Source organism: Cucumis melo, chromosome 10 (genome assembly GCF_025177605.1).
Source record: "Cucumis melo cultivar AY chromosome 10, USDA_Cmelo_AY_1.0, whole genome shotgun sequence".
In the NCBI taxonomy this organism is placed as follows: domain Eukaryota; kingdom Viridiplantae; phylum Streptophyta; class Magnoliopsida; order Cucurbitales; family Cucurbitaceae; genus Cucumis; species Cucumis melo.
This window is the reverse complement of record NC_066866.1, coordinates 17,297,536-17,315,066: the sequence shown is the minus strand read 5'-3', so window position 1 is coordinate 17,315,066 and position 17,531 is coordinate 17,297,536. Positions and strand designations below refer to the sequence as shown.

At 35.5% G+C, this 17,531-nt stretch overlaps 1 protein-coding gene across 1 annotated transcript; it reads right to left on the bottom strand.

Moving 5' to 3' along the window:
* Positions 1-16,618: 16,618 nt before the first annotated feature.
* LOC103495122 (RING-H2 finger protein ATL66) lies at positions 16,619-17,269 on the bottom strand. Its single transcript, XM_017046128.2, has one exon. It carries the CDS (start codon positions 17,123-17,125, stop codon positions 16,619-16,621), a length of 507 nt encoding a protein of 168 aa, XP_016901617.1. The 5' UTR covers positions 17,126-17,269.
* Positions 17,270-17,531: the final 262 nt, after the last annotated feature.

The following is a 17,531-nucleotide window of genomic DNA, read 5'->3' as shown; positions in this document are numbered from 1 at the left end:
CTTTATTCACCCCTCCCCCCTAGTGCTGCCTATAAATCCTACGATAAGTAGGTAAAACTTCTTAAAAAATATGTATAAATACTTTAAATCACATAAAAAAGTATATAATTAATTGGGGATTAGGCATTAGACGAAGTTTGGAAGTTGTGAGATGTTTGCGAGATACAAAAAAAATAGCTAAAAACTAAATAAAACATGCATAGAAGCATCCTAAATCACTCTAAACAAGTAAATGACCTATATGGTATTAAGAATTTAAAGTTTGGAAGTTGAAAGATGTTTGTGAGATGTTTGCGATATGTAAAAATAATAGCTAAAAACTGAATAACCATGCATAGAATCACTACAAGAAGTGGGGCGACTCTCGACGCATAAATATGTCGGCGTAAGTGTTAATAACATCAGGACCTGAATTTTCGATGCAGAACACGACGTCTGAAAGACCGTCAAAAGAAATGCGTTGGAAGAGAGATTTCCGACGCGTCACCAACAAGTGTTGAGAATACATTTCTCCCGACGTTATTGTTACTGACGTCTACCGTGCGTTGGTGACAAGCCATCCCCGACGTCTACAGTTTCGACGACAGCTATGCATAAGAAATAACTATTCCTGATGCTTGTATATCCGACGTCATCCATTCATCGACAATAACCATCCTCAACGTGATGTTTGCACCATATTCCCGAGGTATGTACTACGTCGGGAAATATTTTAAATATGTAATTTTTATTTTTTTTTCTGAAATGTTTTCCTGTAAGGTTTAGTTTCTGTAAGATTAATCTTCTTTAAATATTCGCATTCATTTTCGATTCAATTAAAGAAAATTTAAAATAAATTAGTAAATTACGAGATACAACTAGAAATTCAACAAAAAAATTAAATGTTCATAATACAAAGAAATTCAAAAAATATAGCAAAGTTCATAATAGAAATAAAAATATTCCTCGTTCCAAAAAACCACAAAGAAAGTTGTACGTCTCCTAACTAGTCTCGTACGCCATTCTACACCTTCTATAATGATATAAAAGTGGCTAAGTTTAGTACATAATGCATATCATCACTGGATACTGTCATTTCAAAAACTTAATAATGGAAACATATATATGTACCGCAAAGCTAGGGATCATGTGGCGGTCCTTGCTGTGCTCGAGTCATGTCTTCTATGAGCTTTCACATTTGTTCTACTTTTGAAACTAACGCATCGTGATTTCTTGTCTGTTATTCAATCCATACAATAGCTTCTTCGAGCATAGCCTGTAATTGAAGCTCTACCGTGGACTACGAACATGAGGTCGTGACACTACTCGCACTGGCCATCCTGCGAGCCTTGGGCTTAGGTCCCCAACTAAGGCCTTTTGAGTAGCCCAGTCGTCTACCCAACCTTGTCTCGCATATCTCGTCCTCAGAGAGTGGCTGAGTACCCTCTGGGTAAGCTGGACTAGAGTTCTAGCATTTGATTCTGCAACAAATTTAGAAACTATCTTAGTAAGTACAAATAAGAGAAGAAGTGTTGTTTGGATAACTTGCATGCGCATCCTCTGCAACTTGTGACACGAACATCTCGTCTCAAACGTGTGTTTTACCGAAATAACTTGACATGATCAACCGACTGCCCTCTTTGCTCAGCGAACTTGTGCTGTCGTTGTAGAAACGTCTTCGACTCGCTGCTATGATTGTAAGGCTACTTCTGTCTAGCAGCGTTGTTGGTCCGTGATTGCTCCTACATGAAAAAAATTATATTGTTTATTTCTTATACATATTAAAAATTGGAATCATAATTAATCATGACAAAAGGTTCAGTTGCTCACCTGGAAGACACGACTCATGTAGTGGCCACAGATGTAGTGTCAATCCTCATCACGTCCCACTAATAGATGTGGTGGGTTGCCACAAGCCTCCTCGAGGTCACTGTACTTTTTGAAGTGCCTGTGACAGTCACCCCAAAACTCTTTAAAGGTGTTGAGCATCTGATGCTCAACGAACCGATTCATTGCTTGATAATTGAAATCAAGCACAAAAACCGCTACACATTACAAAAACAACACATTAGCTTGTTTAACTTAAATATGTTTCAAATAAAGACAAAAATGTGTAGTGGACTTACTCAGAGGTCGACCTTGACGACCTTGATGTATTCTCTGCCTATATCCACCCTCTTAAAGCAGTGGACAGCACACACGCCTACCCTGGCTGAAGTGAATGATGTGTAGCTAAATAGGCTTTTTCGCGCCAGGGTGATCGTCATTGAAATTCGCCCATTGGCTGCAACGTAGTGCTCCAACTCTAAGCGTCAAGACTGCGCACGTTTCCTAGGAGACAGAGTCATAGATGGTTGAGAAGTACCTGCTCGATAAATTATAAGAACATATAATGTTAGAAATAAGTTCAAATAATCTTCAGTTAAAATGTATACCATTATTAGACTCACCTGAATTGTCACCCACCGACAATGATCCTCCCACAAGGTTATCTAGATCCTCTACAAACTGGAGGAACATGGCATCTGTCTCATCGAAACCGCTTGGAAATGACAACATATAGCCTGTGGAGATAGAAAACAAACATTCAATAAGCAAATACGAACACATAAATAAAATCGAAATATATAAACTACAGAAGTATGTAGGCATATGGTTCATCACTATCATTCGTTGTTGTCGCTTGTTCTGCTTGCATGTGACAAGTGTTCATCCACATCGTCGATGAAATCGTTAGTGACAAGACATATAACCGATCTTTCAACGATTAGGGATTTACGTCAGTCCTACATAGAGTTTCATCCTCGATGTGCTCATCCACTCGATGGCTAACAACGATTTCTAGTACATTCAGGTGCTCATTCTCAACATCGTCCACTTCTGGCATGTCCCATATACGCTTATTCTTGATGACTTGCACAATTTTCTAATTGCTACCATTTTTTGGGTCATCTAGGTAAAAAACTTGATGTGCTTGCATCGTAAGAATTACAGGTTCCTTGGCGAATAAAAACTAGGACGTGTTGAGAGATTTGTATCCTAGTTCAACATGTGTTCTTTGATATGATTAACCTTGTACCAAAGGAAAGTGGCACAATACCTTATGCAGAATTTGTTTTCCTTCTGTTCTGATTAACCTTGTACTGAGCCTCGCCACATGTAGGAGAATGTTGAAAATCAGCAAACTCTTTCCAGTATAATACACAGTCGTACTTGCACATGTGAATAGTCTAGTATCCCAAGCTCAAGTCATGAAGTTTTTGTTTGGCTTCATAAAATGAACTAGGGATAGTACTACTACACATTGGAAACACTGCTTTTAAGAGTTCTAACAACATGTTGAACGACTTGTTACTCCAATGATTTAGAACCTTCACATGCATCAACTTAATAAAAAAATCAAGGAGGAAAACTCAGGACAACCGGGATACAACTCATTACGTGCTTCAGTCAATAAGTCCTAAAATATATTTGTTGTATCTTCAACTATATCTACCTCAATATTCCTCGACATTTCATCCTCCAAACGACCTTCCTCCGTTTTTTCTTCCTATTCAATCGGGACTTGTGAATCATTCATCATACCAAAAAAAATCATCTTCTTCATCAAACTGCCTACTACTAGTTCCTTCATAAAAAGGGTTACTACTAGTTCCTTCCTCACAGTTTTCTGTACCTCTAAAGCTAACCGACTTTCTATCATACACCCATTCTGTGTAGTAGGAGGATATTCCAATAGTCAGTAGATGTCGTTCCATACCCTCTAGTGAGTTAGAATTTAAGTTCATACATCTATTACATGGACACCTTATTCGTCCGTAGGCATGAGCGTGAAACTTGGCAACTTCTAAAAGTTGGGTCACTCTTTCTTTATACTCAAGGGAAAACTTATTCCTAAGTTTCAAGCAACCCTTGTCCATCGTTTAAGTCCCTAAACATAAATAGGTTTGATTAGAAGCATATTCCTCTCCTCTCACATCGTAAACTTACTCCCCTGAATATATAATCTCCCAAAATTTTCACTAAAACTAACTTCAAACTACAAAGGCTAACATAACTGCAGGATAGCCACCACAATCTAATTAACCACAAACAACTTCAATCTTCGCATCCTACCCACCCCTTCCAACAACGCTACCTTACAAGCTATCCTACTACCACCCCTTCAAGCCTTAGAAATACAAACAAATTAAAAACTAAAAAGGCTACCATAAGTGCAGGAAAGCCATCTCAAATCAACAACAAAGTTATTTAAAACTACTATGAAATAAACTATTAGAATTGAACTAAAGGCTATCATAACTGCAAGATAGCCAAAATGATTCTTAACAAAAATTACATAATTGTTAACACAACAATAGCCATCGCCCCCTTCCCCCTCCAATTTTCAACCCTAACCCCTCAAATTTTCAATTTAAACCCTCCCACCCCTTCAAAATTTCAATTCAACCCTCTCTTCAAAATTTCATCCTCAACCCTCTTCCCATCTAATGTTCAATCCACCCCCTTCAAATATTCAATTAAACCCCTCTCCCCCTCTTCAAATTCAACCTATACATTCAAATTTTTAATTCTCGAAATCAATTTCTCAAATAACCCCCATTTCAACTAACATTCAAAATTTCAACTTCAAAAACCAAAATCTATTTCTAAACAATATCCTAAAACTAATTCATCATTAAAATCCTAAAACTAATTTTAAAAAACATAAAAACTAAACTATTTAAACTAACCTAACCTAAACTAACATTTAAGGGTTTAGGGTTTTAAACTTACCTCAAATAGGGATATGCGGTGGCAGTCGGCGGGAGAGGCATGATGGTAGGCTCAAGGCGGCGAGGGCAACGACTTTCTCCTCTCTTTGTTTTGCCAAACGACCTTTGTCCTCTTTCTCTTTTGTTTCGATTATGTGAAACACAGAACCGAAACATATTTTTTATATGGAAACTCCCGACGCAGCATGAAAACATCGGGCGATCCCCTTGCTTTCGACGCCATTATCAACGAATCACTAATGGTGTCGAGAATAGTTAAAACCATTTTCGATGCCATGCATGAGGCGTCAGGAATCGCTATCTAACATAATTAATGTTTGAAGATTTTCAAGGCTAGTTCCCGATGCCATGCATGGGATGTCAGGATAAGTTATATATTTTATTTAATTGCTAACTATTTCTGATGCCCTACACCCAAATGTTGAAATGTGTTCTTGTTTTCCGACAACTCTATCACGACGTTGGGAAAAGGTAATAATAAAATAATGTGTTCGTCTTTGGTCGACGTGTGAAAAGTGGCATTGAGAAAAGGTGTCTGTCTCGATGTTGTTTCTTCCGACGTCGTTTAATGCGTCGGAAAAAGTCTGATTTCTTGTAGTGACAGTCAATAGTGTTATAACTTAAAAGTGACTATTTCATGGTTCTAGTCTTATGTAAACTCTCTACATAGGATGTTCCCACTTCCATGTCTCTACATAAACGAATCAGGATTACATCATTTGTATTAACTACAAAGCAGATCGTATCCATAGTGTTCCTAAAATAAGGCGCCCAACCTTATTCATATACGATAGACCGTTTGGGCTATATACTTGAACTTGACCCACGTTTATGTCTCTACATAAAGTTCAAGTTTACACTAGATAGTCTTGGGATCTTAGTTTTTTAGACTCAAGATTGTAGTATTCAATTTTCACTAATAAGATCTCAATAACCAGTTTATTGAATAGAATATAATTTAAACTACAATCGACGAGTTTTAAAACATAAATTCTAACAAAACCACTACTCCAAGTATCACTCATAAACAAACCCTTAATTTGAATTGTTCAAATCGAGTAAAGAAAATAATTTGTATATGATACAATTAATATAATGTATTTGATACATTATAATATAAAGTTTTTATGAGAAAATTAATATTTGAATATGAGTCGAATAATAATAATAATAATACGAATAAGATTCATAAATAAAATATAGGTTAAAATTAATATAAATATGATTCATATTAGAACTATAAGTAATATGAGAGAATGAAACTATAAGTTATATTATATATGATTTAATATAAAGTTTTAATTATATGAGATGTGATATGGTCTGAATTTATATTAATCTCATTAATACAAATTTAATTAATGAGAGTTGTTTCGTGTGGGGGGTGGGGGGTAACTTGTGAACTCCATTCTTAAAGTTGTTAAGATATAGAGAGATATAGGGAATTTCTACATTTCAAATTTTTTTTCTTTCACCAAAACAAAATCACATAAGCCCACACCTTGAATATAAGAAGATGGCCAACACCTTTTTGTGATTCTCACTTTGAATATAAGGAGATGGTCCACACCTTTTTGTGATTCTTACCTTGAAAATAACTAGGAAGATTCCATATTAGAAGCAAACAATAACTTTTGTGAACGAAAAAAAATTCAAAGGTTAGTTTTTCTTTTCTTCCTCTGTGCATGCTTAATCCTTTTTTTCCTTTCAATTGAATTCAATTGCACTCCAATTACAAATCCATTCCTTCACAAACTTACTATTGTCTAAACCCTCTTTTAAGAATGAAAATTTGATGGTATTTGAACTTAAATAAATTTTTAAGTACAATAATTGTATAAAAGTCAAATCCATAACCTCAAAAGAGAAAAATATATGTCAATTATTGATGAGTCGACTTTGATAGCCATCAAACCTACGCTACAATCACTTAACCATATCATGATGTGATTAAAAAAAAAGCGTTGAGGTATCTATATCTAAATCTATACTATCTATATTTATATCAGATATATTAAAAGGGTGGATAGGGGATGTAACGCCCCAAATTTTGGATGTTTAATATTATTTGATTTGTGATTATGTGATTTTGTGATTTTGTTAGACATTACCTAATGGTGGTGGTGCTTGGGAGTTGTGTTAATTGGATGTATTTTAGGAAACTTGATTAATGAAATTTTTTGTTGTGTAATTAATTAAGTTTTGAGGAATATAATTATTTTGTTTGGATAATAAAAAATTGGTAGAGATATTGTTTGTAGATAAAAATGATTGGTTGATTTCGAAATTTAAAAAGAGAGATTTTGTGAGTTTTAAATGAAGCGAGAGAAGATTTGGTTGTTTTGGAATTCTTAAAGGAATAGGAAAAGAAGGAAAATAATAATAATTATATTATTATTATTGGTTAAATAGGCTTCTTGGGAAGTGGGTCATCTTCTTCACAAAAAGAAAAAAAAGGAGGAGGACCAAACCCTAACCCTATCCCTAGCGCCGCTGCCGCCTCCCTTTGCGAACCGCCGCAGCCGTCGCCTCCATCTTCAGTAGTTCGCAGTGTGTCGGGTCGTCCCGCCGAGGAGTAGTCGGCGACCCGCAGCCGCCGTACGCCATTGAGTTTCAGCCGGTTCGTTTCCACGCCAGCCGTCACGCGTGGATCGGAGCCACGTCTCCAAGTTATTCACGTGGAGCGCCGCCGCATTGTCTCGCCGAGGAGTAGCCGCCGGTGATCAACTAACCGCTGCCGTGGTCGAACGTCAGCTGAAAGCTGCGTCTTCGACCCGGACAGTCGAACCCGAGCCGCCTGCACCTTCGACCTAGAACTCGATCCGCGCGCCAGCGTCTTCTTCACCGTGTGAAACTGACCCGACCCTCGTCCCTTCTCTACGACCCGAGCCGCTCCCGCAGCCGTTCGCACTGTAGCTGAGTCGTTCTGCACGCGCGTGAGCCACCTGTCCGCGTCGTAGCCGAGTCGCCCTGCACGTGCACGAGCCACCTGTTCGAGCCGCCTTCTACTTTCTAACTGAGCCGCCTAGCTGCTTCGCCTGTCTTTGAATCGTCAGCCTACTTCGGTCCTCTTCACCTAGTTTGATAAGTTTGATTGGGTTTTTGGAATACCCAACTAAAAATTTAAAATTTGTTGGATCTCAAATATTTTAATTTTGTGGTTAAAATTAAATTATTTCTCTTACGGAACATCTAGGACCAATTGATTTTGGAGCGTGAAATTTCTCCAGTTAAGGGCTCAAGCGAAGCAACTCGACCTAAGGTAAGTTACTTCAACTGAATGTCTGGAGTCTTTAGTCGATTGGTGATTAAGTTATAAAAATTGGTGTTTCTAACCATTAGGACTTCGCTCCTGGGAAAGCGTGACTTTGCAGTTAGAACTTGTTGAGCAAATCTCCAGGTAGGAGATTCTACTACTAGACCTACGAGTAGAATTAAGAGATCGCATACATTCTTAGTTATGCACATTGATGACTAGACTGCATAACGGCATGACAATTAATGAGGATATGATATGATTTGACATGATGATATGATGTGACATGATGACGTGATGATGTTATGTTACGTGTATGCTATTGTTAGGGTGCATGTTAGCTTATCCTATTAGAGTCGTACCTGCATGGGTGTCCTTCGAGATCACCACCTATTTTGGACTGCGTAGTCCGACAGGACCGCCAATCTGGCATTGATATAGACATGATTCGAGTGATTCGACGGGATCGCTCGCAGCCCGATCGTCTTAGTGTTTCCTCCGGGTACGCTATAGACCAGTTTGTCCTAGGTATTCCTTAGGGTCACCGAAAACTAGATTTTGTTCCTACGGGATCACATGTTGCACGTGTTCGGGAACGTGCCAGTTCTTGGGTCCATTTTCAGGACTCTAATAGGATGTTAACAGGCACCTAGCGGGACTAGTAGTGGATCCCTTACTGAGTATTTTATACTCACTCTTTCCATTTCATTTTTCAGGTAGGGGCATAGGTAAGGGTAAGGGCAAGCTGGCGAGCGACCAGAAGTGATCGTGGCGAGCCATAGTAATCTCTTGCTTCCGCTTTATATCCGAGTTCAGACCTTAAATGTTTGCATTTTATTTTATTCCTTATTTTTTATTTTATTTCTTTAAAATTAGATAGGGCCCGAGTTAGGATTTTATTTTTATACATATCTCAAATCACTTTTGATTAGGCTTTTAAATAAAAATTTTGAGATTTTGTTTCATTTTATCCAAACTTTACAAATTTTATTTGTCTTTTAAAATTAGTAATGGCTTCGACTTAGTATAAGGAGTTGGGTTGTTACAGGGGATTAACCATCTTTCCATATAAAGTGATCATAATCTTTCTTTCTTCTGCACATCACCCCTCATGCAAAAGGTTCTCCTCCTACGCAGTCCAACAATTGTGAAAAAAAAAAAAACGATATTCCTATATTTGATTTATATTTGTATGTGAAAAATTTGTTTTTTTTTTTTAACTTTATATTGTTTTTTGTTTCATAGTTTTTTTTTTATAGTTATTATATGCTTTCTTCTCCATATTTTTCTTTGCAATCTCAGAAAAAATTAGTATAGAAAAATGTAAGTCATCCATTTCCTGCATTGAAGAAATCTACGATAGGGTTTAAAATCTTTGACTGTATATTTATCGGGTATGCCCAAAATAATGTTGCATATAGATTTATGTGTTTAGATGATAAAACTATAAACGAATCTAGGGATGCAGAATTCTTTGAGCATGTATTTCCGTTAGCAATCGCTGTCTGTTCCTAGCCTATCTAGAAGAATGCATGATCCTGAAAACCCCTCAATTGTTAGTGAAACACCTGTTTCTGAAATTGCTAATACTTCGAACTTAGGAGAAGTAAAAGACAGAGAACTAAGAAAAGTTTTGGTCCAGATTTCCTAAGCACCTTCATAGTGGAAAGGCGCGATGAAATTTACTGTAACTTCACAAACTTGTTTTTAATAAATGAATATCCTAAAACTTACCAAGAAGCCCTAATCTCTGTAGAGTCAAGTATGTAGAAAGAGGCCATTAAAAGTGAACTGGATTCACTAGTCATGAATCAAACATGGGATTTAGCGGACCTTCCCATGGGAAGCAAGCCAATTAGGTGTAAATGGGTTAATAGAAAGATACAAGGCTAGATTAGTGGTGGTAGGGTATACCTAAAAATAAGGTATTGATTACTTTGACACATATTCTCTTGTAACTAAGATAACCACAATTAGGGCTTTGATTGCATTAGCTGCCATACATAGCCTTCTTATTCACCAAATGGACGTAAAAACTGTCTTTCTAAATAGTGACTTAGAAGAAGAAATTTATATGACACAACCAAAAGGGTTTAAAATTTCTGGCCAAGCAAACAAAGTATGTAAACTTAGAAAATCTCTATATGGACTCAAGCAAGCTCTCAAGCAGTGGTATGAAAAGTTTAATAATACTTTGTTAAACAATGGTTTTAAAGTAAATTCTTCAGACACGTGTGTCTATTCAAAGTTGGTTGGAGCTGATTGCATATTAATATGTCTATATGTTGATGACATGTTAATTTTTCGAACAAACATGGAATTGATAATTGATACTAAGTTATTTTTCTCATCATACTTTGAAATGAAAGACCTAGGAGAAGCAGACGTAATCCTTGGTGTTAAAATCAAGAAAAACAAAACCAGTTTGTCCCTATGTCAACCTCACTACGTGGAGAAAATATTAAAGAAATTTGATTCCTTTGATGTTTCTCCGGTAAGAACTCCCTTTGACGCTAGTAAACATCTTAAAAAGCATAAAGGAGATAGTGTGTCTTAACCTGAATATACAAAGATCATAGGTAGTGTGATGTATTTAATGAATTATACTAGACCTGATATTGCATATGCTGTCAGTAGATTGAGTAGATATACGCATAATCTTGATAGATACCACTGGGATGCATTACGCCATCTATTGAGATATCTTAAAGGGACGATAAATTACTGTTTACACTTCAACAAATTTTCTGCCGTATTAGAAGGATATTGTGATGCAAACTAGGTCACAGACAATGATGAGGTTAACTCTACTAGTGGGTATGTATTTTTGCTCGAAGGTGGAGCAATATCTTGGAAGTCTACAAAACAGACTTATATAGCTAGATCCACGATGGAATCCGAGTTTATAGCATTAGAGTTGGCAGGACAGGAGGCTGAGTGGATCAAAATTTTACTAGAAGACGTACTATTGTGGGAGACATCTGTGCCTATGTCCATACAGTGTGATTTACAAGCTGTGATATGTACTGCCAAGAACAGTGTTTATAATGGTAAAAGTAGACATATATGTCTTAGGCATGCAGTTGTAAAACAACTGCTAAAGGAACGAACCATTTCCTTGGAATTTGTTCGATCTGAGAAGAACTTGGTTGATCCTTTAACCAAAGGACTAACAAGGAAAGTGGTTCTAGATTCCTCTGTGAACATGGGCCTAAAGCCCTTCGGAGATCCATAGCACTTGATAATTGGGTGGTCTATTGCAATCGACTTGATGGTTCATAGCCCCTTATTGAGTGGTCTGTTGCGATAGACTTGATGGTCCATAGCCCATTGTGTGGACAGTCCTTAAATGGACTAGATGGATGATACAAAACATTTGTTGGGTCCATAGTTGGTATGGATAATATTGAGGTCTCTATTGCTCTTTTTGAATGGTTTGATTTGACAAACTTGATAGAGCATATAACGTGACAATGAAGGTGGGACCGCCTTCTATAAAAGAGTTTAAAGGTCTCTTTCTAAAGCTCTCACATCGACCCAAGGTTCGGTCTATGTGCATGGCCATAAAGGTACAATTCTACATTGCAGAAACAAAAACTTTAACTAGAGATAGAGCGTGTCGTAAGGGTCTCAACCAAGTGTTACAAAGAGTTCAAGATACAATTCACTCCCTCTAACAAAGTTGTTGCCTTACTTCACTATGAGTCAATTCAATCTTCGGATATTGGTGTCTAAGCTTAATATCTCTTCTATGCTCAGAACAAATCTCATTCTTCTTCGACTATCCAGTAACTTTGCTGCTACAGTTATTTGTGGGGGATTGTTGGAAATGACTTATGGGCTTTGGCCCAAATAGCAAAGTAAAAGAAAATTGTCCCACATTGCTAATCCTTGAAGTGGGAAGAGGATATATAGTCTCAAAGATTCAAAGGGGATATCAAACTAAGCAAATGGTGAGTGTATAACCTTGTCCCACCTGCGCGCCGCTGCTGCCATCCGTCCGCTCGAATGAGCGGGCTCGGGTAACCGCGCTTGCGCGAAAAAAGGATATATTTTTAAACCTAAATCAATTTTACAATTATTCCAACTGATTTAGGGTTGTTTGACACATACTTAGCGAGTTTTTTGTTGTTTTTTTTTTCATCTTGCAAGCATCTTGCACCTTCTAAAGTTCAAATGCTCAATCTCAAATGAATTATAAATTTGTACTTATATACTTGTTTTATGTGATTTTAGGTTCTTCTACATATGGTTTATGAAATTCTTAGCTATAGCTTTTACATCTCGCAAATGTCGCGTAAACATCTCACAACTTTCACACTTTAAATATCCAATACCAAATCAGTCATATTCTTGTTTTGGGTGATTTGGAATACTTCTATGTATGTTTTCTTTAGTTTTTAGCTATTATTTTTGTATATCACAAACATCTCACAACTTCCAAACTTGTAATGTCTAATCCTCCATTAATTATATACTTGTTTTATGTGATTTAGAGTGCTTTTACGCATGTTTTTGGAAGTTTTACCTATTTATTTCGTATCTCGCATGTACCTTGCAACCTTCAAACTTCAAATGCCCAATCCCAAATAAGTCATATACTTGTTTTATCTTATAAGGCCACTTGAAATCTCTAACTTCAAATCAATTTTTACTGGAACTAAAAAGTTTGTGGTGGTTTAACAATAACAAGTGTTTGAATTTTAGTGTGTTATGGTAATGCATGGGATGAAGGACAAAGAAAATATGAAGGAGACATGTTAATAGGCATTGTTATCGGTAAAGAAATACCAATCAAATGTTTACTGGTTGAATTATACGATGTTGCAGAAGTTGATCCTGAGTACAATATAAAGATAAGATACATATATGAGATAAAAGTGAAAAATGGAATTCTTCTGTATGAGTTAAGCAATGATCATGATTTGAAGTTTTATATTTTTGTTAGGGCATGAAGAATCTCAATAGAAGGTGGAAAGGACTTAGAATGTGGATGAAAAATCCGACGAAATGCCCTTGGAGAAATATATATTACTTATTTGATTTTAGTATATTATTTGATTGATGTGAGAAATATATTTAACTAACAAAAACCCTAAAATGTATCGTGGAGAAAAAGAGGGATGTCTTGTTGAAGAAAACAAAAACAAACGTGCAAAATAAATATAACTAAAATCAAATAAAAAATATATTTAACTAACAAAATCAAATAATATAATAATACACATACGGTTGAGGAAAAAAATAAATTTTAGGTAAGTGATTCTATATTTTCCAAAAGTTATTTTCATTTTTTTTCTTTTTTAAAAGGGGTCTTTTCAAAAATATAAAAAAGCGACAAAATATTTACACTCTATAGAACAATTCCAAAAACAGAAAAAGCCCAGAGGCTCACCGTGTAAAATACCAAAAATGCACCGTCAATCACGCCGTCAATAACGCGCGCGTAATATATTTGCGATTTATACGCGATCGTTTAGATATGGTTCAATATATACGCGATCGTTTAGATATGGTTCAATATATACGCGATCGTTTAGATATGGCTACAAGGCGATCGTTTAGATATAGCTACAATGCGATCGTTTAGATATAGCTACAATGTGATCGTTTAGATTTGGCTACAATTTATAAACGATCATTTAGATATGGCTACAATTTATATGCAATCGTTTAGATATGGTTACAATTTATCTTTTCAATTTTATTGTTTAATTTTGTTACACGATCGTTTAGATTTGGGAACCTAAATCTAAATGGTTTTTTTTTTCAATTTGGTACACGATTTTATTAAGTTTTTTGGTATACGATCGTTTAGATTTATTTACACGATCATTTACTTTTTTTTACACAATCGTTTACATTTGGCTACTCCAATCCAAATGATTTTTTAAAGATTTTTTTCAAGATTTTTTATACACTATCTTTTATTTTTTTTTACACGATCGTTTACTTTTTTAAATGATCGTTTACATTTGGCTACTTCAATCTAAATGATTTTTTTTTCTAGATTCTTTATACACAATCTTTTATTTTATTACATGATCGTTTACATTTGGTTACTCCAATCTAAATGATTTTTTTCAAGATTTTTTGTACACGATATTTTAGATTTTGCTATTTTGTTGTACACAATCGTTTAGATTTGGTTACCCAAATGTAAACACGTAAAAAAAAGAAAGAAGAAAGATGATACAAAGAAATCACAATGAAAAAAAGAAAAGAAAAAGTAGAAAGACGATGAAAAAAAATTGAAGCGAAAAAACGAAGAGGAAAAGAAAAAAACGATGGAAAGATTAAACGGCATAAATAAAGAATTGAAAAATAAGAAAGATGATGGAAAGAAATCGCAAAAAAAAAAAAAAAAAAAAAAGAAGAAAGACAAAATCGGAGAAGACGGGGAAGATGAAATAACAAGAGGAAGATGAATCGCGAGGAAGAAAAAAAAGATGGAAGGGCAAACCTGGAATATTTAAAAAATGGCTAACCTTATAGGTTTTGTTACACGGGCCATAAATAGTTTACAATTTTGTTACATTTATGTAAGTTTCCCTTTTTAAAACTCTCGTACTTATGATCGAGCCTATAAGAAAGTTGAGTCTAACATTTATGAAAATCTTAGAAGATTAGGCTATTTGTGAAAAAAAATAGTAGGTATAGGCTATTAGTGTAATAAGGTATACTAAATTAGGTTATCCATGTATAAAACCCCTGTTATTTAGGTCTGTTTGGACTTACTCAAGAAAATTTGTTTTTTAAAAAAAATATTTTTATTTATACTCTTTTGACAAAGACTATTTTAAATACACATTAAAAGTTATTTGGATTAGTAGTCAAATACTCTATTTTTTTCCAAAATGACTTATTTTTTAAATTTAGCACTTGAGATTGTATTCCAAATATAATCATAGTTTTAAATTTCAAGTTTGATCCTTATGGTACGAGTAAGTTAAAAAGTTAGTTCATATGAATTAAAATTTTAGAATTTCATTCACATTATTTAAACTTTCCTATAGTTTGTTAAATCCTCTTGAATAGTTCCTACCGTAGAGTCTATTTATTCCAAAGTTTTTATCATACCATAGGGATAAATTCTAGATATAAACAATAAAGACTTAGAAATTTTAACTCACATTAAATTGCAGGAACAAAAATTTCAAACTTCCCTGTGAATTATATAATATTATAAAACAATGATTATATAACGTTGTTTAATGTAAAACATGTTCGTAAATAAATTAATAATAATTTATTGTCAATTAACTACAACTAGTTTACAATTGTTTGCATTAGAATTCAATGTCACAATTATGGTTCCTGCAGTATATAGGAAAACATAAAATACAATTATGTTTTTATTTAATCCTTGTTTTCAAATTTTTTACCGACCAAGCTAGTTTCTTGAGAAATGTTTTTACGAAGATAAAGACACTTTTTTTAAAATAAAATAAAAAATAATTATGAAACAAAAATTGGTATGGTTCGTACTTGTCCTCAGTCAAATTATTCCCTTAATTTGGCATATTTTTCAAACTCCATATTAGTTCTAATATAGTCTGATCACTTGGCATCTGCAAGATGCCTTTCCCAATTAAAAGTTACACCTAAATACATCTTTTGACTTTTTTATGCACAAAACTCTCCAAAAAAGATAAAAAGAATAATCCATTTTGAATCTCTATTTTTCCCCAATTGGCAAAGATCAATACTAAATACCACAAATATTCCTAAAATAAACATCACATGAATCTTAACAACACAATTGTATACAAGTTTTGGGTTCTTTTTGGGTTGTTGAATCTAATTGTATTGATTTTATGAATGAGATTAACCAAACGACACGACATGTGATGTGTTGGTGTGGTTTTAATTATTCGAGAAAATTATATCTTCTAGTTTGGAGTGGTCTGAGTTGTGTTTATAATTCAGGTGTTCAAGGACGATGAATGAAACTACCAAGCTATCACTTAGCTCGTGTGATGGTTGAGTTTGAAAATTCTGTTTGTTGTTTCGAAATTTCTCTTCTTCCATCTCTAAAGAAGACAATAATGGAAACGCTTTTGTAATGGAGTTATTTTGCTCTAGGTGGTTGTACTACTTGTTGAGGTGTTTTATGAATGATTAATCTCCCAACTTGTTAAAAAGACATCAATAGTCACAACAATAGTGTGTTGACGTGTATATCACGAATACCATTTAGTATGTAAAAACTTTAGATACTCCTCAGTTGAACTATCTTTGATCAAATTTAGCTCACCAAATTGATCAAATTGGATTCTTGAGATTTTGATTGGACAATAATGTATGGTATTAGACTTTTGAATTTAATAATTTAATTGCATATGGTATAAGAAAAGATTGTATAAATCAAAATTTTTACTATATATAATCCTATGGCTTTTGAATTTAGTAATAATTGTATACAATATCAAAGAAGACTATATGGATCTAAAAACCAATGTTATTTTCATTCTAATTACTTGATGTGAACTTGACCTAATTAACCAAATTCACAAGAGGGGAAGATGGTAACAAATTCATGAATACAAACATTAAATTTACCATAGCTCTATCTGCTCAAACTTTTGGGTTCAATCGCAATGGAACTTCAAACCATTTCAAGATTGTTCGACGGATCAATACAGAGAGATACACGGCAAAGCGGGCAGCTCGAGTGCGAACGGAGCCACCGGTCCACGCACTCAGAATGGTAACAATGACGGCATGGCGGCAGAATCTTCACCTTCTCCCCATCTTCAAACACGCCCAAGCAAATGGAACACTCCCCTGCATCGCTTGCGGCCGCGGGCGGATCCTCTTCCGCAGCCGGTGCCTTATACAGAGTGATCGGAAGGGAGTTAATCGCCGTGGCGCCGAGCCCCTGCTGCTGCGGCGGCGACCTCGGCTGCCGGCGGACGGGAAGGGAGGCGGAAAAGGTGGTGAGTTGGTGGAATCGGCAGACCCAACGGGCGTAAAGGAAAATAAAAGTTACGAGAAGGATGACGGCGAATAAAACGGCGACAAAGAAAAAAGTTCGGCCGCGGATTTGGAAGAGGCGATCGTCGAGCTCCGTGAAGTGCCAGGGGACGGACGGAGGGACTTGAGATGTGGCCATTTCGAGCTGATGCTCATCAATCGGAGGGTAGCGAGAGAATTCCGTGGGCTTCGAAACGGTCGTCGGAGAATCGCGGGAGCAACGGTGGAAAGGGGGAAAGGTTTTGGGGTTTTGGAAACAGCGTTGGATTTTATTTTATTTTATTTTTCTCTTCTCTTCTTTTCTTTTTTAATTTAAAATTTGTATTTTTGAGAGTAAAATAATAATGTTTAGATATTTATGTTTTTGCGGATAAAGATAGTTATGATGTTCGTACAGATATTATTCTAAATATCTTGGCGTACTCACTCGTGTTAAGAGCGCGTGGAATGTACGGGCTTCATCTCTTCCTGTCATCATTTTAAATATGGATTTTGGAGGCGCGTGGGGTTTATGATGTAATTTGATGGTGATATTTCTGTCCTTT